The sequence below is a fragment of the Gobio gobio genome (assembly GCF_949357685.1).
Source record: "Gobio gobio genome assembly, chromosome: 24".
NCBI classification, from domain to species: domain Eukaryota; kingdom Metazoa; phylum Chordata; class Actinopteri; order Cypriniformes; family Gobionidae; genus Gobio; species Gobio gobio.
The window spans coordinates 34,681,130-34,703,143 of NC_137120.1; the positions used below are offsets into that span (position 1 = coordinate 34,681,130).

General features: G+C 38.4%; 1 protein-coding gene across 4 annotated transcripts in view; it reads left to right on the forward strand.

Moving 5' to 3' along the window:
• nfia (nuclear factor I/A) overlaps positions 1-22,014 on the forward strand; it is a 183,825-nt gene that overhangs the window by 35,318 nt on the left and 126,493 nt on the right. For 2 of the 4 annotated variants that reach the window (XM_079808024.1, XM_079808022.1), the window contains exons 1-2: positions 9,728-9,961; positions 14,223-14,751. In XM_079808024.1, the coding sequence (XP_079664150.1) occupies positions 9,935-9,961; positions 14,223-14,751 (556 nt within the window). In that variant the 5' untranslated portion in view covers positions 9,728-9,934. Of the gene's footprint in view, positions 1-9,726; positions 9,962-14,222; positions 14,752-22,014 lie in introns of those variants that run through there. The other 2 variants (XM_079808023.1, XM_079808021.1) reach the window with 2 other exon arrangements.

The following is a 22,014-nucleotide window of genomic DNA, read 5'->3' on the forward strand; positions in this document are numbered from 1 at the left end:
GAAAACTGGAAACGTCACAGTTTTAAAATTATGATTTCCAAGCCTGGAATTTTTTTTAATTAGTTATGGAAAGTCATTGAATGTTTTTTTAATTATATATATATTATTTATTATGCACAGCTCTCAAATATTTAATCAACTAGAAATGACTCTTTGTGAGAGCAATCTTTTCTTTTTTTATATATATTTTTTATCTTTATCCAGTAATCATAAATACCTGGAAAAGCCTCTTTTTTCCGAATTATACTTAACTCTAAAATATAAACCACCATTTAAAAGTTTGGGATAAGTAAATTAAAAATAAAATCTCTTTTGCTCACTAAGGATTTACTGCATTTACTCGATCAAAAATACAATAAAAACCAGTAATATTGTGAAATATTATAATCCAATTTAAAATAATTTTTTTCTATTTAAATACATTTTGAAATGTATTTTATTCCTGTGATACAAAGCTGAGTTTTCAGCATCATTACTCCCAGTGTTGCCAAGTCCGCGGTTTAACACTGTTGCTGCAGGCTGTTTTTCATGTCCGCGGGTTGAAGTGACCCCAATTATGTGATATTTAGCCCCAGGAATACGAATTTTAGCAGGGGAACCCTGCCATAAAAACACACATTTTACCCCCGAGCCCAATTTTTACCGGGGAACCCCCCGAAACGCAATTGGGTGCGGTTTGGGCTAGTTTTGAGTAGCAATTGGGAGGGTTTTGTTGTGAAAAACCTGGCAACCCTGATTACTCCAGTCTTCAGTGTCACATGATCATTCAGAAATCATTTAATATGCTGATTTGCTGCTCAAAAAACATTTCTTATTATTATCAAAGTTGAAGTTTTGCTGTTTAATATTTTTGTGGAAACCGTGATACTGTTTATTATGATTTGTTGATGAATAGAAAGTTCAAAGGAACAATTTATTTCAAATAAAAGATTTTTGTAAACTTATAAATGTCTTTACTGTCAATTTTGATCAATTTAAAGTGCCTTTGCAGAATAATAGTATAACCTAATATCTTTAAAAAAAAAAAAGAAAAATACTGACCCAAAACCTTTGAATTTAATTAGCAAGAATTTGTGCTTTTTGGGCGCATTCTCTATTTAAAAATCCTTATCCAGAAACGTTTGGATATTTAGTCATTTATACTTTTCAAGGCAATTGAAAATGGACCTTACTTCCGGTATCAGCCTAATTAAGCCAAAAATAATATTCATCACATCTTCCCTGTGCGCTTTTTAAAGAAGACACACACAGTCATGGAGATACTCTTCATGGCTCCTCATGTGTGTGTGTGTGTGTGTGTTTCCTGTCTCCTCACACCGTCGTAAGGCCCATCTGTCTCCTTTCACTCCTCTTTATTCTCACAACTGCCTCTCGTCTTATCAAGGCCTCTGTCTGCAGCGCACCGCACTCATTAGAACCGGCGTAAGCACCACTCTTCATTAATCTACGCCCAATCGCTCTTTAAACACCACAGCAGTCCTATTGTTCACAGTATTTGTGGCGCTTGGAGGAAACAGTTTTATTTATTGAACAACACACAGCGAATGCGAACCGAGTCGTGCCTGTTAGCTTGTGTTTGTGAATGAGGAGAGAAGAGCTGTGCAGGCCTGACTCGCAGATCTCCCGTGTGTGTGTGTGTGTGTGTGTGTGTGAGAGAGGGGTTTACTGTGGGCCAATCCTGGCCGTATTCCAGCGCTGGCATCTCAGTGGCAGCAGGTGGAGCCCACTGCTTCCAAACCAGCACCAGCCCTCCTCCCCCACCCCGTCTCACCCTTACCAACACAAACACACACTCCATGGACACATTCACTCAACGCTGTTTGAACAATGGGGATTTTCAAGTCATATAGCTCTAAAAGATGTAGAAAAGAGGTTTATTTTATGTTTTTTTTATTTTTATAAAAACGAAAAATTGAAGGAACATTCCAAGTGCAGGAGAAGTTAAGCTCACCTGACTGCAATTGTGGCATGCAGTGTTATTTTTGACTAAAAACCAAAACTTTTAACATTTGTTTTCAATTAATTGAAATAGAGCTGAAATAACATAAAATATAAAAAGACGATGAAAAACTTAAATGAAAAACAGAAATATCCTCAACAACTAGGCCTAACCAAAATAAAATTAATTTGAAGTTTGAAATGCTAACATTATTAAACCTAAGAACTGAAATAAACTTAAAGAAATTTAAGTTGCCTTGAAAACAAGGCCTTGAGTTGAAGTACTAAAATCGGTAACACTTTAGAATAATGGTAATTAGTTAACATTAGTTAACTACATTAGTTAACATTAACTAATAATGTACTGCACTTATAAAGCGTTTATTAATCTTTGTTAATGTTAATTTCAACATTTACTAATGCATTATTAAAATCTTGTTAACATTAGTTAGTGCACTGTGAACTACAAACCATGAACAGCTGTATTTATATTAACTAACGTTAACAAAGATGAACTAAAATTACTAAAACTGACATAAAAATGTATTAAAGCTTAAAAGAAATATTATAAAACCAACTAATAAAAATGACAAGAGCACATAAATTACTAAAACACTCACACTGAACATATTAAAGTTCAAAATACTATAATAGTATATAAATAATACACTAAAAATGATATGATCAATAAGTTATGACAACATAAGTTTTACATTGCTTTAACTCGTCAAAATAAGTTAAACAATTTCAACTTTGTTATATAGGTTATACCAGATTTAACACATTTTTTTAAGTCAGTTTATTATAATTTAAGTTGAAATTGAGTTGAAAAAGTGGATTGTACTTAAATATTACGGCGACAATTTTTTTTAATTAACTTATTTTAGTTGACTTAACTTAAAAAAGTGATGAAACCCATTGCCTTAAAATAATTAAGTAAATAAACGATGCTTAATTAAAAAAATTAAGTTATGTGGAATCGTCAAGTTCACATAACTAAATTTGTTCAATTACGCATAACGTCTATTACATAATAATTGTAAGGCAACGGGTTTCATCGCTTTTTTAAGTGAAGTCAACTGATCACTTTTTACAGTGTGGGGATAATTTGTTAAAGGGCTAAAAGCAGAAATATGAATCTTATAATTTTATAAAAGTACTTGCATCAAGCTGTAAAGCTGTTTAAACCATCATTGTACAGTCATTATAGTTATTATCGTGGCCACACAGTTGTAAAATATACACAGAAAAGGGATTTTATCACACTAAATATTCATATTGTTTATGTCTTGTGGCTGTACTATTAAACCTGTGAATATTTTAATATTCCTTACAAATGGGCCACATGAATTTCCACTGCAACAGTGGAGCTCATCAACACTATGCGGTTAGTAAGTGATTTTTATGTCACTGTAAAATATGTAAACACTCACATTGTTTACATATATTGGCTACACTATACCCAATACACTTCCATTGTACCTGTCTCACTGACATTAAAGAAATTACTTTGTGGAGGTAATGCACAATATACATTAACTTGTCTTGAAACGCAAACTGGCATTTTATACGTTTTCCATCCCCTTTTAAAATCACCTGTCGTTAGACATGCAAACTCTGAGTGTATTAAAGCTTCAGCCTATTTAAAAGCACAATAGAGGTAGAGTAAGGGGATCCTCTGTCGTGTTTCTTGTTGTTTATTCATAAGGCCCGGCTTGGCAAAGCCCCGAAGGCAAGCTGCTATGGTGCTGGATAATGTTATTACCCTCCGGCTGCCTGAGCAGAACTGTAGCCCCGGATCCAGCGACTCCACACAATCCCCTCACCGACCCCCCATTCCACAAAAATCCCGTCCCACAGTGCCGTCGCTCCAGGTGTGTGTGCCGCTCGAGCGTGGGACTCCCGAGCTTGGGTGGTATCGCCACTGCGTTTATCATTCCCAAACACTCGTCTTTAAATCAGCCTCATTTGGGTGAATGTAAAGAAAAAAGTGTGCACGTCACTCTATCCTCTTTTCAAACACAAAACGAGAAATGTTTGTCATGATTTCCAGCATCTCTTTATTGCAGTGCATGGGATGTTTGACAGCATTCAGAAGCGGTTTCAGTTCAGCATTGATGGACAAAGCACTCTCGCTGAACTGGAAGCAGGGCTCACGGTTACAGACGCTCAGACCGGATATCAAAAGGGCTTCTGTATTGAGAGATCACCCTCTTGTGGCTTTTAATGGAATGCAAGAAAAAAGGTGAATTAGTTACACATCTCCAGTTCACTCTCAGATCATTCAGACTGAAGCCTAACATTAGTTTGAACTGTTAAGTCCCGCTCGTCATTACTGAAATACACACATATATTACTAAAACTAAATACTCTATATATTTTGGACACTTGGACTGATGAATTGTTTCGAACATATGTATTGTAATTGTACAAAATAACACACTTAATCAGGAATTATTATACTAGACATCCCATCTTTATGCATACCACACGTATTATTTACCACATTTTACACCTAAAATGCTCTTGCAATGACATCTTAAATTAATGACCCCTTATAATTTGAAATATATTTCACGCGTGCCTGAAAAGGTAAGGTTGATTTATTATTTTTTGCATTTTATATATACATTTTCGAGTCCTGTCAGTTCAGTTCACAGCCTCTAGGTGGAGTCTCTACCTATATTTGATGCCTGACCGGATAGAATGGAGGAGGAAATCGGGCTAAATTAATGATCATCAGCATTGAGTCCATTATAAATAATCATTTATATTCTAAATTATGTTATTAATTATAATAGCGACAATTATGATAATAATAACAAAATGCCTAATGGTTTTTATGACGCATGCAATATTGTGTTATATGCATGGGGTAATACGGTTATACATCTTTATTTTAATAATAATAAAATTATTATTGAATAATAATATGATTGCTAATCCCATTAATACATATTTTTTATTTCACTTATTTGGGTTTATATGGTAGCATAATTGTATCTATATTTATATTAATGGTAGCATAATTTTCTATTTAGCCTATTTATTTAGATGTTATATTATTTCACTCGCCTTCACAAAATCTACTTTTCTTTCTTGCTCTTTTTATGTCTTTTAATGGTCATTGTACACTGTAAAAGCGTATTATTTTCACATCAGTGAATTAATCTTTATATGGATGTGTGTATCTCTCCTCACTAGCATTTTCATGAACTGCATTGTGTGTTTTATTGCTTGGTTATATACGAGTATGATTTGAGCTGGAACTCGTAATTTTACAATCAGTTTTCCACTGACGCGTCCTGATTTTTACGAGAATGCCTTTATGCAAACTACAATCATTTAAATATGTCAATATTTCCAGTTGCTGCTTTAATTTGTTTGCATATAAATTAAGGCACGTGCTTCATGAGAATTGAACTAGAATATAAATTTTCAAATGACCTTCCGAGTATGTTTTATTTATTTATTTCCCGTGATATTTGTGCAACACTTTCGTAGCCTAAATATAAAAAAGCACTCGTTTTTAAATATAATGGAAATTGTCATACACAAGTTCCCGCAGCTGCATAAATTCAAAAGTGCTTATACTTTACTAATATTTTGTTTTGGCACCACTTAAAGTGATAAAGAACATTAAAAGCTGCATTATTGACTTTTTACACAATAAGTTTTAGCCATGTCGAGGATGGTTTTTCATTAGATGGCGATCTAACGCTGAGTTTTACGCATTTTTACCCTTGAAGACTGAGTTGTTCAGCGAAACTTCAGCGCGCACTCCACACACACACACACACACACACACACACACACACACTGATAGATTTCCTCATGCAGACTCGTCTGGCAGCGGATTCTCAAATAAGACCTCGCAGATGTATTCGTTTTCCTCCCTTTCTTGTGTTAATCTCGAATAAAAAAGTGATTTGTACTCACGTCCGCCACTCGAGTTGAGGAGTAACTCCATCCAAGTGGATTAGGTGCCTTACCTGATGTGGTCCCGTGACTTTTCCCACACTTAAAAATGAGCCGAAAATGCCCCATAAAACCCAAATGATGGTTCCTTTGGAAGAGTTCAGTGCCTGTAGTTCACTCCGCCGTCCTTTACACACTGCAGTTTTTGCTTCGTCTTTGCCACTCTGCCTCCAAAAGCCTTGGCACAGTCGCCTTGGCATTCCTAGAACTTGGCAGAAAATGCTATAAAGGCGTCTCTAATGTCTGCCACAATTAAACGAGACAAAATTATGCGAATCTTAGAATTGTATTAAAAATTAAATGATTTTTTTTTTGTATGTGTGTGTGTGTGAGATTGAGATTGAATGCTTAGCATTCGTCTTGCCTCATAAAGGACCAAAGGAAAATAAACGGTGTGGGTTTTTGTAACTCATTGTTTATAGACAACAGCAATTTTTGGTTAATATATTGCACTTTTAATCACGTTTTTTTTCTATATAATACCACGAGTCTGAATTAAATACCATATTAAATTAAGTGTAAAGATTCAAGGTCATTTAAATCATCCAATTGTGTTAATTTAAACTTTTTCAAAGTGAATATCAAGCTCATTTTTGACGCAGAATTCTGCTAAAATTATTAATAATAGAAAATATCTACTAAACTGCTTTTTTGCTTGCTAGTTTTCAGTTTTCACCTGTTTCTTCCCGCCAACTTCGTTCGTCATCAGGCCTAAAGGCGCTGTTCAGCCAATCAGTGCTGAAATCAATGCGTAAATTAGATGACGTTTGAATGGAAGGGAGTTTAGCACATTTAGGCCTGTGTGGGTATTTGAAGATGCTCCACAAATGTTTATAAGGCTACATTTAATTTCGACTTTCTGAATACATTACAGTGGAAATCTGGCCTGGATGGGATTCATTGATCCAATTCTCTGGAAGTTTCTAGACGGATTTGAAGCTCTGCGTGATTAAATACAGGTGACTGGCTTTTCGACAAGCGAGACGTCGAGAAACGCTCAAAAGTTCCCATTAAAACACCGATAAAACCAGCGCGCGCTGCTGAATCTAATGCGACGTCTGTTCTATAGAATGTACGCGCGCGTGCACCTGGATACCTGTCAAAATATGAAGCGTCAAGAAATGTATTTTTTCCCCCAGTTTTTCTTTGCTTTACTACAAAAAAATAGTTTTTAAGTGTCATTAATTCATTTTTAAAGCAGCTGTTTTTAAAGAAGGTCTTATAAGTGCTAATAAATGTGTGCACCTCAAGCTAAATTTAAGAAAACATGATGACAGGATTGACAGAATTATACAGCTATCACTTCCCTTTCGCTCAAGGTCAAGACGAAGAAAAAAAAAACAATTGGTGTTATATTCTTATTTTTCCCTATTTTAATGTTTTGTAGCACACCATAAAGTTTGAAAGGACACATTTCAACGTGACCGTGTTGCACAGATTGAGCCTTTGCGTTCCCGTCAGGCTGTCAAAACACAAACGGAAGTCTGATATCACGAAGATAAGCGCTCTCTCTATTCCCAATCTAATTTATTCCGTGTTCCGCGAGGCTGGTTTACCGAGAAGCCGAGGAGTGGTTGCTGTCACACGCGTGTGAAACTTGCCCAATAGCGACGGTGTGAGCTTTGGATTTCACTGTTTTTGCCCAATCACAGAGTAGCTCGTGAAAAACACCAGAGGGACGGACCTGCACCTGCAGCAAGTTAGTGTGACTGCGAGTTGTGAGCATAATTAATATGCAGTTCCCTATCATTTCTATCATACACAGCGCTGTGTTAATTAACACCTATTTGCGTTGAACAAAACGCACCTTGGTGTTTGTTTCACGGTTTAATGCTCAGAAATCTCGAGCCATGTATGCGCATCACATGCATGCTTTCTGGAATATAGTGTTTATTAATTTCCCCAACAGATTGATATCTCATTTAGATATTAAAAAGAAACACTTTTCTCTGTGCACTGTAATGGATCCTGCACGTTTTCTAGGGGGCGCCCGATTGACTTACAGCGAGAGTTGGTTAATAATAAAACGGTGTTGAGTGCCAACCAAACTAATTACATGAACCAGCTTTTCTTATTAATGATGTTTGCACGTTCGGCACACGTGATTAGAAACATAACATTGCGTTGGCAGTCGCTTTCTTGTCCATCAGTGTCCACCTTTTTTAATAATTAGGTTTGACGTTTTTTAAAATCATGCAGTTTTATTTAGTGTGGTCTGTTCCATTGGCTCTTTGAAATATCAAAATCCCCAATATAAATATTAATAGATGCTGTTATGGAACCTGTCAGGTGCATATCAGTCTGAAATCGGGGCTCGCAGAAGTGAAATATGATACTGACAACATTGGTGCTTATAACTGACCGTTTGAAAATATTGTAAAACAATACTGATGATGCACGTGCAGAATACTAGGCCTATACTTGACGCATTACGTGAGCATGAAGAGGAAAAAAAACATTGTTTTATGTATTGCACTTGTAGGCTAGTAGCCAAACAGAATGCTTTTTGTAGAATTATAATCGTTTTAGTGACTCGTAAACATTGCGCGATCAGTAAAGTCCGATTAACGAATGAATGAGGTTCTTTTTACTTGATTAAAACCCAATGTATTCCGATTCCCGAACGAATGACTCTTTTGAGCCGATTCTTTTAAGTGAATTACTACAAATAGCGATTCCCATGCGATTGACTCGTTTGAACCGGTTCTTCTAGTGAGTCGAAATAATTATCAATAAGTATGAATCTCGCGTTGCCTACCTGCTAATTAAAGTGATTGCTTTCGTCATGTCCGACTCGAAACGAAGCAAGAACTGTAGGCTAATTAGGGTACTTCATTATTTTAGGCTACTGATTGGCTGTTCGTTTTACGCATTAAGTTTTTTAAATGTTATTAAATTAAAATGTATTTAAGAAGCCGGTACAAGCAGTTATTTGATTGTACGTACTGCTTATGCAAGAATTGCATTAAATGTATTGCTTGTTCAATATGAAATGAATGCAATGCGAATGTTGTTTTTCCCAAACGTTTTTTTTTTTTCTTTCTCATTTATTTGTGTTTAAAATAAAGCGGTGCGTAAAATGTCAAAAGCACTTTCTGCATTGCAATACTTCATGTTTGCGAAGTGCAGCGGCATTGGGAGTGCAATATTTCTCTTGTCCCGCATGTGTATGGCTCTCGTGCCGATATTGAGGGCGCTGTGCTGATGGGAGAGCCCAAGAGTTTGGACGGGAGCTTCGTCTCAGCGGACTCGAATCGTGCGCTTCACTTTTTTCCCTCCCTCTCTCTCTCTTTCTCTCTCTCTCAGGTCGAAACTAACCACGACACAAGTGGCAGCTTTTGCAACAGGGGGTTTTAAGGATATTACAATCTTCCTAAGCATGCCGAGCCCTCCTCGCTGCTCGTAAATCCGCCTCAGTTTTGCTTCGCACCGCCACATGCCTCACGGCGGATGCGAGCGCGCGGCGCGGCGCTATAAGAGACAGCGAAGAATGAATCAAACGCGACTTTTGTAACGCATCGGGACAACTTTTTCTATCCTTTTTTTCTATTCAAATGACCGCAAGATGAAATAATCGCTCCTCTCGGCGGGTTCATCACCACAGTTTGACTCATGGCTCTGTGAAATCTCCGTGTACTGTACTTCCTTCCTTCCTTCCATCCGTCGTCGGGACTTTTCTCTAGGCTGCAGTTGATGATAATGCCGAAAGTTTGGATATACGGCTTTAACAGTACAGTACAGTAGATGTGTGTAACTCGAGGCGGGGTTAAAGTTCAGCTCTATGGAGCGCTGAAGCGTCGCGCGCACTTCGCAGAGTTGGAAATGTGAAAGCAAGAAGCAAGGCTTTATTTTCCCTCTCTCCCTTCTTCTCTGTCTCTCTTTTTTTTCTCTTTTCATACACACATATACATACACACCCCATACATTCACACATACACACCCTCACTCACACACACGCACACACACACACGCACACACAACATATACATCGCCAATTCAAGAGTTAAAACCGACAGATATGTATTCTCCGCTATGCCTAACACAGGTAAGTGATATTTTCGTCTATTATTAACTCTGTTTGTTGCATTTGAGCGGTGTCTTTGGCCGGGACAGCACGGATAGGGGCTAACCTTTGCTTAAGACAAGTAACTTAGTGTGTAGTAAGGCATTTCTGCTCTGACAGAGCCAACTGAACTACCACATGGCGGATGGCGCCCACCTCACACACACATATATGTTTCTTATGCACATTTATGTACAGTTGTGTTTCAGCCGCGTTTGCGTAGGGAGAGACGTTGATTTTATTAAGCAAGTTAAGCTTTAAATAGTGCTGTGCATGAAAGAGAACCTTACACTAAGCCTGCAGGGTTAACGTTATGCACATTTGATTTGGTTACACTATTAAAAATAAAGTTCTTTAACAGTTCTTACAGTCAGCAAAGAACCCTCTGTTAATAAGTTGCTTAAAAAAAAAAAGAAATGTCACATTTGTAAGTTTTTCAGACTGGACTCTGTTCTTTAAAGCACCAGAAGTCTAAAGAAATGCAATATAAAAACTCTTAAATGTGTTTTACTGTGACATCAGACTGTATTTCTTGTTGGGTCCATTAAATAACTTTATTTTTTATAGTGTGGACATTTAAGTTTAAAACAGCATATGCACCTTTAAAGCACGTTTCAGATCAGAATTGTCATATTTAGCTGCACTTTAATATTAAACATCAATACAACCATGCCGTTTACAGTATTAACTTTAGTTTGATCCATGAGACTTTTTCTTCTCAAGTCATCAGAAACTCTTGATTACATTTTTGTAAATGTCACTTATATATTTATGATTTCTAACAGCGGTTGTGCCAAAAAAAATGTAATATTGACTGATAATTAAGACTTTTTTTTAGCTTTGGTGCTGTCATGTCTGTTCACCTAAACAGTAAGATTATAAATGCATAGTGCGGTTTGTTTGTTGCTTTATCATACTTTTGTAATTATCACCGAGTATAAAAACTAAAGTGGAATAAAGTTGAACTGCAACCGAGAGGGTTAAAGGAGGTTTTAAAAGAAATCCAGTCATTGTCTGAATCATGGTGGCAGGTGAAGTGAGGTGACAGGTCTGGAAAAGCTGTAGTGTTATACTGTAGACTTGATGTGATTTTAAACTGTTTGGTTAAATGCGTTTTATTGAATGCACAAAACAAAGGAGAAGGCCTCGGTATTGTGTCACGTATAGGGCCGTTCTTTTGACCATGTTAGTTACAGTCTGTTTGGAGACACTGGAGAGGATTCATGCGAAAAAAGACAAATTACGTGTAGTGTGCACTGAGAAAGCTCAAACTTTAGGTCGTCTTTTCATAGATTTCATAACGCAAGGCTTGGATGTGTTTGCAACAGTTATTCTAGAGCTTCTATTATAAATCCATGCAGAACCGTGGGGAAGCTTTTGATAATTTGTCAATCACTATAAATGTGACACATTAGCACTAACTAACACCTCATATATAGCTCGTATATTTTATTCAATATTTGTTGCGAAAAGTACTTATTAAAAATAAGTGCTATGCAAAATTTAGAGGAAAAATGCAGTTATTACAAAAACGTAAAAGCACTGTTTTTTTTTCTTTCTTTTAAATAAAAGTAAGTAATGACAGTGATATTATTAAATGTCTAAAAATCATAGTCGTGTTGAAGATAATTGAGACGGGCCATTGATTTCCTCTCTGTTACGGTGTTAAGGCAGTATGAGGTCTGCTTTCTCTCTCTCTCTCTCTCTCTCTCTCTCTCTCTCTCTCTTGCTCTGTGTGTGTGTGTGTGTTTGTGTGTGTCGTCTTTAATAGTCCTCTGAGTGCCAAAAAAGCACGTCTTTATATAGCTTTCATTTCATAGTAAAATCCTTCAAATCAAAACACATTTTTCAACTCCTTCCTATATTTTAGTTGATGCAGAAATATACTTTATGTCTCTTGTGTTAGTTATTGAACGCCTATGTCTTTTTAGAGACCTGTGCCTTCACATTGTCGGTTTTTCGCACTATTTTCACATGCGTTAAAACTCTCTTGTCTCTTTTGGCCACGAGGCACTATTGTTCCCTGCTGAGGCCTTACTATAGGACAGCGAGGTTCAGCTTGAAACACTTTAGGAGTCTGGAAAAACCTGACATGCTAACCAGACCCTATACTGACACTCAAGCACGCCAAAAATGCAAAGAGCTGTTTTTTTTGTGTGTGTCTTGCATACGAGCAAGCATCTCCCCTAGAATTCAGTTTTCGTAAATTGCGAGAATTATAACAAAACATGAATAATTTGCATGTTAAATTACGTTCTGTTGTGTATCATTCACCTCATAATTCTAGCAATCGTTCCTTGTATTTAGAAAGAGAACTGCAGAAAGTTAAGCATGTCTTTACAGTAGAGAGCTGGAGATTTTCCATATTGATTTTTTACAAGGAGTTTTTTTGAGTGTAGACAAGTCTGCAACAGATCTTTTTTTTAAATGATTATTTCATAAAAACACATACATGTATAAAAAGCCACAACACTAGATGATATCAGTTATTGAAGAACAATATTTCACAGACTGGATTAAGTTACTTGGAGAGTCAGTTGAAGGCAGATAAGGAAATTCATTCACTGGTTTAAATGCAGGATGAAACAATAGAGTTTTTATGCCTCGGAGGCAAGCGAGTTTGATTCTTGAACAAGACAGGAAGGAAACAATGATTAAACATATACATTTGCTTTGGTCTCTCACAGGAGACACACACACACACATTGTTCCGTACACTATAATAATGATATATGCTTATGCAAATCCTTGATTTCCTGTGGTGTAACAAAAGAGATATGGCAATATGTATCTATATGTGGAGTCTACGACTAACACGCAGTAATCTTACACAAACAGTACCATATTTATTTCAATCTGCAGCTTAATACACGTCCAAAATGATGTATTTTTTGCTCTACGGTATATTGTGATTATTTTTAATTACGATACAAACATTAGCAGCAGTGCTTGAAATTGGCCCGAGAAATTAATTTAATTAACATTCCTAAATTACACCGAATTAATTGTTAAATTTCTAAAGGCACTGGTCCGAGGCCCAGTGCGTTGTGTTCATATCTGGGCTTATTCAAATGAAATCTGCGCTCAGCACATAGTGCACTTTGCTTGCTTGCTGGCAGCCCTCTCGTACTCGCACGGTCGGTTTTGGGACACGATGCAGGGCTATTGCTGTTTGTGGAAATGTTATTCTAGTGATTGGCAGTCTGCCATTATTCTCTCTATGTAATAAAAACCCTGAGTTATTTTCTGTGTAAAATCCCAAATTATTTCATATTAGAAACCGCACGTTATTTATTTGCCCAGTTATTAGTGTTTATTAGTTTTTTTTCTTCAGGCAATAAAGAAATGGACATGCAAGCCTGCAGATTCAGAAATGCACGTACAGTTTAGGCTATTTGTTATTTTGATAATTGCTCAGTCGAGCACGTGCACGGTATTCAAAATGCTTAATTTATGTAATAATATTTCAAACGTTGTTTACAGTTATTATGCAGCTTTCCTAAAAAACGTCATACAGTAATATCCTGTAAATATTAAAATATACTTCCCTTTGTAGATATAAAAAAAAAAAATCCTCCGCTAGAGTGTGTACAAAGAGATGCGTTAATGTTGCGGCCGATATTTTCCTGGTCTTTTTGTCAATAGATTATAAAAATTGATTTTCTGCCAGGTTGTGCACCAGCGGCAGGTGAAGGGATCCCAAAACCCGGCACAATCTGCCCCGCACACACTCTTGTGTGAAAACAACACACTCCTCGCTGATAGCGAATGAAGTAGCGCGGTTTTTTGGAATCGTGTGTGCATTTTTATGGAGAACAGATAAAAATAGCCACTCGAATTTTCCTGTTCGGTTGTTGCTTTTTCTCGGCCCTGGCAGACCCCTAAAGACCAGCATTCTTGCCAGAGAGCCAAGATATGTCCTAGACACACACACACACACACACACTGCCCTGCTCGGTTCACAGACACACTCCTGCTGTTGAGGGCCGTTTTTCAAAATAATCAAATGGGATTTTATGTAGATTCACGCGTTTCGCTTTCATGGTGTCTGCTGTGAAAAATCTGTTGTTACTTCACCTGGTTTTAATTTGACTTTTACAGTTGCTTAATAGAAGAAAAAAACAACATTATAATAACTTTTAGTTTACATTTATATTATTACGTGTATATTTTTAAGGATTTTCTGAAACTGTTTTATAGTGTCCATGAGGACTAATTTCTGCTTCCTTGTCCTTCTTCGCAGGATGAATTCCATCCTTTCATTGAAGCACTGCTGCCCCATGTGAGAGCGTTTGCCTACACTTGGTTCAACTTGCAGGCCCGCAAGAGAAAATACTTCAAGAAGCACGAGAAGCGCATGTCTAAGGAAGAGGAGCGCGCCGTAAAGGACGAGCTGCTCAGCGAGAAGCCGGAGGTCAAGCAGAAGTGGGCATCGCGGCTGCTGGCCAAACTCCGCAAGGACATCCGGCCGGAGTTCCGCGAGGATTTTGTGCTCACTGTCACCGGGAAGAAGCCCCCTTGCTGTGTGCTCTCAAACCCCGACCAGAAGGGCAAGATGAGGAGAATTGACTGCCTGCGTCAGGCGGACAAAGTGTGGCGCTTGGACCTGGTCATGGTGATTTTATTCAAAGGTATTCCGCTTGAAAGTACTGATGGCGAAAGGCTGGTTAAGTCTCCGCAGTGCTCGAACCCAGGGCTGTGTGTGCAGCCGCATCACATAGGAGTTTCCGTAAAGGAGCTCGACCTGTATCTGGCCTACTTCGTGCATGCAGGTAAGTCCCGTTTTTCAACTCACTAAATCTGTTGAATGTATAAGGATGTGAATGAGCACCAAAATGTGTATCTGTTTTTATTTTACGCCATCATATGCCAACTCAAAACGGAATCCTCTGCTTCCTTTCTGCCACATTTTTCTCAGTTACATTTCATGTAAATTCGTCATTCATTTGAGAGCGAGTCAAAAATATAATGTGACTTATTTGTAGTTATTTATCCTAATTGCAAAGTCGTTGCTCAATAGAAAACAAGCAACTGTCTGTTGAGTTCAAATTCCAGTGGAAAAGTCCGGTGCAAATCTCTGATTGAGCGACTGTTAATTGGCAGAAGGCGGCAGGGGATCCATCCTGCGCTGACAGCGGCACAAACACAAGCTTTCTCTTGGAAGACGGGCAAACTGAGCACCTTAATTACATTCATTTCCTCTCTCGCGCAAATTGTGGCAGGGAAGTTTGAGAGGGCTGGCAGTGTGCGCATCCGCCGTTCCTTGCGTTCCGCACGGCATCTACTTTGCGCTTTGATGAGGTGCCGATAAAAAGAGTGAAAACGCAGTGTAACCCGAAGACGGCGGAGATAAAGCTGTAAAACGTGAGCTTTAGCGCTGCGTAGGAAAACTGTGGTATCTGGCAGACGGCAGGTTGCAAAACGGGAGCGTGTGAATCGCTTTGACTTGGTGGGAACACAAAGGCCCGGAGCCTTTGAGCTTTTTGTGAGGATAAGTACGACACAGTCACAGAAACGCGTTTCCCTGCGGCCCGCCGAAATCCTCAGTTTTGATGTTCTGAAAGCCTATTCAGCGGGGAGCGTCCTGCTAACATCCTAATCTGCGAAGTTAGGTTTTCTTTTTGATTCGATGGTGAATAAGAGACGTCAGCGAGGGAACAAGAGGAAGAAAGACGTGGGAGTCTCTCTCTCCTCATCTCTGACCTGCACACAGGCCGATCAGGTTTCCTCCTCTGTCTTATTTAAAGCAGTGGAGCATTGCTGGAGCCCCCTTGATTAAAAGCCATCTGAAGAGAGCCTGACCTCATACACAGATGGTGAAAGTGGGGCTTCTGAGAGGAGCTAAAGTCAGTAATTAAATTTATCCCACAGTCTTGCCAGGGCGAAGGGGTGCAAGCCAGCAAACACACCCACTTCATCCAGACAATAACAGAGCTACCTATCGATATTAGCGGACACTGCTGGAAAAGAGCATGTAAATTCAATCAAAGTAGCCCAGAAAACTCAAATAAACTAGCGGAACAATACAAATTTGTTTCAATATTTTTCTTATAATAGAGTGGTGCAGGTATGACGTCTAATTCGCCGTTTTTTCCTATGGGGTTTTATAATAGGGTTTTTCAATTTATTAGTAAAATAAAGCCTGTGGTCAGCATAACTTGACAATACGTTGGCGTTTTGTTTTACAAAGGGCACTGCACACACCTAACCCTAACCCACCCCAAGCAGATTTATCTAGTTACTTGTTAAAAAAAAACTCATAGATTCAAAATTCATGTTTTCGCGATGGTTGTGTGTAGTTTAAGTTGTAGAACAAAACGTCAGAGTATAGTCAGGTTATGTTTACCACAGGCTTTATTTTACACACACAAATGGAAAAACCCCATTGGACAATCAGCGGCGGGTTCTGACGTCATACCTGCCTTTGTACTTCTCAGTTCTTTCGATATTTCTTCAATATTCTTTCTATTGTTCGATATTTTTTAAATAATTGTCCTATAATATGTAAGTTTAAGCTTGTATTTCCCAATTCTTTCCATATTTTTAAAATATTTCCCCTACAGTATGTAAGTTTAATCAAAATTTTCTCAATTCTTTCAATAGTTTTTCAAAAAAATGTCAGTTATTCCTATATGTTATGTTAAGTTTGTATTTTTCAATTCTATCAATATTTGTCATTATTTTTGCACCAATGATAAATGTTTTTAATCATTTCAAGTGTATTCTTATAATATGTACAGTACGTTTAAGTTTGTATTTCTCAATTTGTGCAATATTTTTCAAAATGTGAATGTATTTTCCATTATTTTTGCTACATATTCCTCAGGACATGTGTTTGAAAGACACATTGTAATTTCAATAGTCGTGCGCTTTATTGTTTTAGTCGGATGTTATAAATCTCCTGACACAAAGTAACATAAGAACTAGAACAAGACGTAAATGTGGTATTCACTGAGGCCTGAGGACATGCAACCATGGCTAATTTACGGCAGGAGCACTCCACACGTGGGAGAGGTCACGGCTTAAGATGTTAAGGTCGTGACCCCATCTTCAAGGCATTTGACCTCCTAGATAAACATCCACTCCCATTAGCAGCCAGTCAAGCGGAGGGCAAGCTTTGGTTTTGGGTTGCCCCCTTGACCTCCTGTTAAAACAGGTGGTTTTGTTTGGGCCACAGAGTGGTGTGCCATTTAAACCAGCCGAAAGGGGCTAATAGCCGTGGAGACCCAGACTAGCATTACACCAGTGCTTGTTTCCTTTAACATTGGTTTATTGGAAATAGATGAAACTCAGCCAGTTTGCTTCATTGTTTGATTTAAATGTATAAGTTAAAACAAAAAGAAACATAGAAACTTATAGATGTGAGATTAAGATTCAGGTTTAAGTCTAAATTATTACCTTTGTCAACAAAAAACACGTGGGTATTGTGTTGTCATAGATCATTAAATTGATGCATTAATGAGTACTTATTTTGATGAAAAACTCAATTAGAGTTCTTTGAATTCATTGCCGTGATATATGTCAACTTAATTCAATTTCACTTGTTGTGAGCTGTAGTTGTGTCTCATTGCAGTGTTTTCAGTCTCACTACACAATGGAAGGATACCGCTGGAGCAGATAGATAACAAACGCGAGACCGAGCCAGTGTGTACATTTCCAGCCAGGCTGATAGATATTTATACTGGACTTACCTTAATTGACCCGGAGCCGCATCGTACAAACCGTTTGCATGTGTAATGTTTGTAAAGACGTCTGACCCACTTCCATGTGAGCTCTTAAACAGATTTACAGTACAGTGTGTCTTTCAAAACTAGTTAGCTTTGATGACGCATGCTCGTGGCGTCCTGTCATAAGTTTTGTAAATTCGTATTAAGTTCTGGGAAGCTGGCTGAAAGTTTTTGCAAAAGCTGGTCAAGGGCTACAGTAAGCCGAGGGTTCGTAGAATTTTTTTTAAGTAACCGAATCCGCTGATATCTTCAGGCTGACTTTTGGCACATCTTGTGTTACAGCCGTTTTATATTTCTCTTCCTTTCCACAGGCTGAGGAATAACAATAATTTGGATCTATTTAAGGCGATTGTGGGATAAACCACAGCCTTTGTTGTGGTTACTGCAGTACACATTGTGGGCTGGGACCTCCCCACCCCCTCGCACCCATCCTCCCCTGCTTTCTGCTCGTATAATCCCACCGACCGGCCCTGTTGCTGCAACAATGACCATGCCACTGTGCTCTTTCACACAGTACCATTCATTAAAAATGAGGTTGTCGGCCATTCATAAAAATACATTGTCATGTTATGACTTTTCTGCCTGGATTGTGCAAACTAACCCCCCCCTCCTTCACCACCCTGGCAGAGACACAGTGATGAAGGACCAGCTCAGATCCAGTGATGGGATACAGCACAGTCAGTTTTAATATCATTGCATTTGACCTCCTTTTGAACCATTTTTTCCTGCTGCAATGTGATTGGATTAAACGAAGCAGATGGTTCTGGGACGGGAAACACTGTAAGATGTTTGTTGCACAGCCACTTGCCTTTAGTGGGTACATTTCTCCTAAACCTGATTGCGAGGCAAATTCGTGTAATCCGTTTAATGTGCATTGTCAGTGCCGATCTTTCCTCGCAGATTTGGACCATGTTAGTTGGCGCCCAACGCGGGGTTTTTAGATGTCAACAATGTGCATTAATGAATCTCTTTCGTCGTCGACTATTGTTGTGCTTCTAAAACGATTGTCTTTCGTTCTTTTCCAATGTGCAAAAGATGCAAAATTCGTTTAAAATGCAGCTCATCACACTCCATTTCCTCGCTGACATAATGGCGGCCTGGGGAGCGCGGTGAAGGGTTTCGAGAGCGGAGGCAGTGGGCAGTAATCTAGAGCCGGCGTGAGCCGTACACCTGTGCTCTGGGCTTACTGCTGTCCCCCTGTGTAGTGAGGCAGGAAATGGTAAGGGGGGGTTGGCACCAGTCAATTTTTGCTAATTAGTTTTGTATTAACTCCTCAGTCGTCCCAGCGCTCGGCCACTGAGAGAGAAATGGGCCCCGTGATGAGAGCTCTGCTATTTTTATTTTTATCCTCCTTTATTCACACATTTATTTAATGCTTCTTGTGTTGGAGTTGCTACAGATGACTTTGGTGTACGAGAATGAGTTAAGTAAGCCCTTATGGAATACAAGCTTTTTGCGGATACTGCGAAAATTTGGATTTAAATAGCATAAAATGTGTTAGGTCAGGAGTGAACTTGAATTGTTGTCGAAATACCAGCAAATCAGCTCTGGCTGTTAGTCAGCGCCACTCTTTCCCCGCCAAACACAGAATTTCCTGGGTTTTCATGGGTTATACACTAGGGGGCGGTATGACACATCTTCTGAAAGCGTACTGATCAAAGCACATGCGAAGAAGTTGCAGAAACAAGCGATATCAGATGTAATCATATGTAAAATAACATGATCACCAACATTAAACAGCATATCTATCGAAGCCTAATGTTGCTGAATGAAATGTTGACCCAGGTCTGTGCAAGCATTAGGGGTGTTGATGAACTTCATCTACTCCATCTGTGTTTTGATCATCACTCTGAATCCGATCTGGACGTAGTCTTGACAAAAACAAGATTTTCTCAGCTTGTTCCCCAAAATGTTTTATTTTATTTTATGAAACTTACCTATATTCAAGTGTTGATAAAAAATAGAATGCATGACGCTAGAATAAAACAGCTTTTTCTTTTGATCTATTTCATGTCCAGATATTCATACAACAAAATATTCTGTTATTTTTTTTAGAATAATCAAAAACGCTGGTGGTGTCTTTAAACGTTGGTGGGGAAAGAGTTAAAAAGTCAAATTAAATGCTGGAAAAGGGACGTAATGAGGTTATCTGTAAACAAAGCTGTACGATTTGAATAGTTTGAGCGTTTGCTGTCGAAGAGTTAGCCATTCGCAACGTTTTAAAAGAACCAATGCAATCTCTCCACAGCATTTAATCGGCATTTTAGTACTTATTCATGAATGGTTGCAGTACGGACAAACAATGCTTTTATTCGCAATTCTAATTGTGTTTACCGTTTCCTTTCGTCCACTTTTTTTTGCAAACGCATGGCTCGCAACAAGCTTAGCCGTATCAGGGAACTGAACCGCAGTGTCTGCTAGCGGATCAGACTGTTTTAGACTTCCCGAGAGCAGACATCTCGTTCATTACAGAACAGCAACTTTAGCTAACTTCTGAGAATGGAGCCTTTGTGCGCGCATGCCATTCAACAAGAGTGCCATTGTCTTAAGCCCCAGCCGGCAGCAAACGAGGCATTGCGAGGCCTTTGCCGGGAGAAACTTTGATTGTATTAGCTCTTGATGAGGACTACATTTGAATGGTGAGCAGACAGCTCATGTGTGTCTCAAGTAGAGTAGGAAACATTTTTTTTTTTGTATTACTCCACAACACCACCGTAAATTTGTCAACTAGGCTGCATGTGACACATTTCAATTGAGATTTTATGTTTAATAAGCTGTTAACCGCAGTTTAACAAAGGCAAAAGACCTTTACAGTCTGTATGGGCTCCAATAGGAACCCAAGTGATAGGCAGGAATGTCCATTCAGCACCAAACGAACGTCGTAAAACAAATCCCAGCAAGCAAAAGCCTCTTAAACTGGGTTTTAAACTGACAGACTGAGCTTCATCACTAAATCTCGGCTCAAACTGGAACTCTTCCTCATCACGTGATGTAAAGATTGATCTGCATTACTGCCTATTGATCAGTGTGTTTGCAGTGTTGAGCAACGGGCATCTCACAAACCAGCACACTTTGTGTTCGTAAACACAAATTCACCATGATATTTCACTGTTTGCCATAGTTGGCGCCCTAGTGGTATCATGAAAGGCCCACTCCCACTGCCAAGAGAAGAATGCAGGCCCAGTGATTGAGGCACGGGGCGGCATTGTACGCCGGAATATAAAGGAGAGCGCAGACATGAAACAGGACAGCTGTGAGTGTCTGTGGGGGAAAGTTGCTACAGATGGTAAAAGAAGTGGAAAATAAACTACCGTATGGCTGGTAAAATATAGAAGAAAGGCTGGGGGTGTGCTGCCGTACAGGATCCTCTCATGTCGTTGTTGTGTGCGTGTTTCTGGGATTTTATGCGTGTCTGTGTTAAAGGGAATATGTTACCACAATTGCTTGGCTGTCCCAATACCCGTTATGCCCATCTGCTGCTGAGCAATGCACAGATTTATCGCTTTGCGTGGTCTGTGACTGACATGTGCTAGTCACACAAAATCCCTGCATTTCATTACATTATTTTTGGATTAGGGATATCAGCACAATTATGGATTTGAATGCTGGAGTGTATTTTAGGTGTCAAGTATTTGTGGTAATTGTATTTTTGACTGTATTGTAATATCATTATGGCACTTTTTAGGTTTAGGTTTAGACATGGTGTATCCCTATTTTTGTCATAGAGGGTGGAAGTCTTTCTGATCTATCACTCCAACAAGTGAGTTGTTTTATGACTAAAGTGGACACATTTAAGGGACTAGTAGGCAGAATTTTCCCCTTTGTCTAGAAAATAAATTTGAAATATTGTGACGATAATGTTTTACCGATACCAATTATTTTTTAGATATTCAGAACCGGTTTTTAATGATTTATTTCTGCTTTCTTTGTGAAGTAACTTAATGTCTAAAAATAAAAGCATAATGACATTATGAATATTTGGGAAAATATCTGAAAAATATACATACTTTTAAGTACTTTTTAAAGTTTGTCAATATCTCAATCTGTCTATATATATTTATAAATAGCAAAACTTTCTAGTGTTTTTCTTATGCGGAGCATTTGCCAACAAGGCTTATGCTCTCCAAGCAAGGTTATGTTTGGTATTTGTCGTGGTTTTTTTTTGTGTGGTTTTTTTTGCGTTCATATCGTCAGATGTTGTTTTTAATTATTGAATGCAGGGGGAGGGGGTTGGGCTAAGTATGGAATTGACTTTAAATTATTGAACTATTTATCCCCAGAACTGCCCTCAGTCCCTCCATCTGTCTG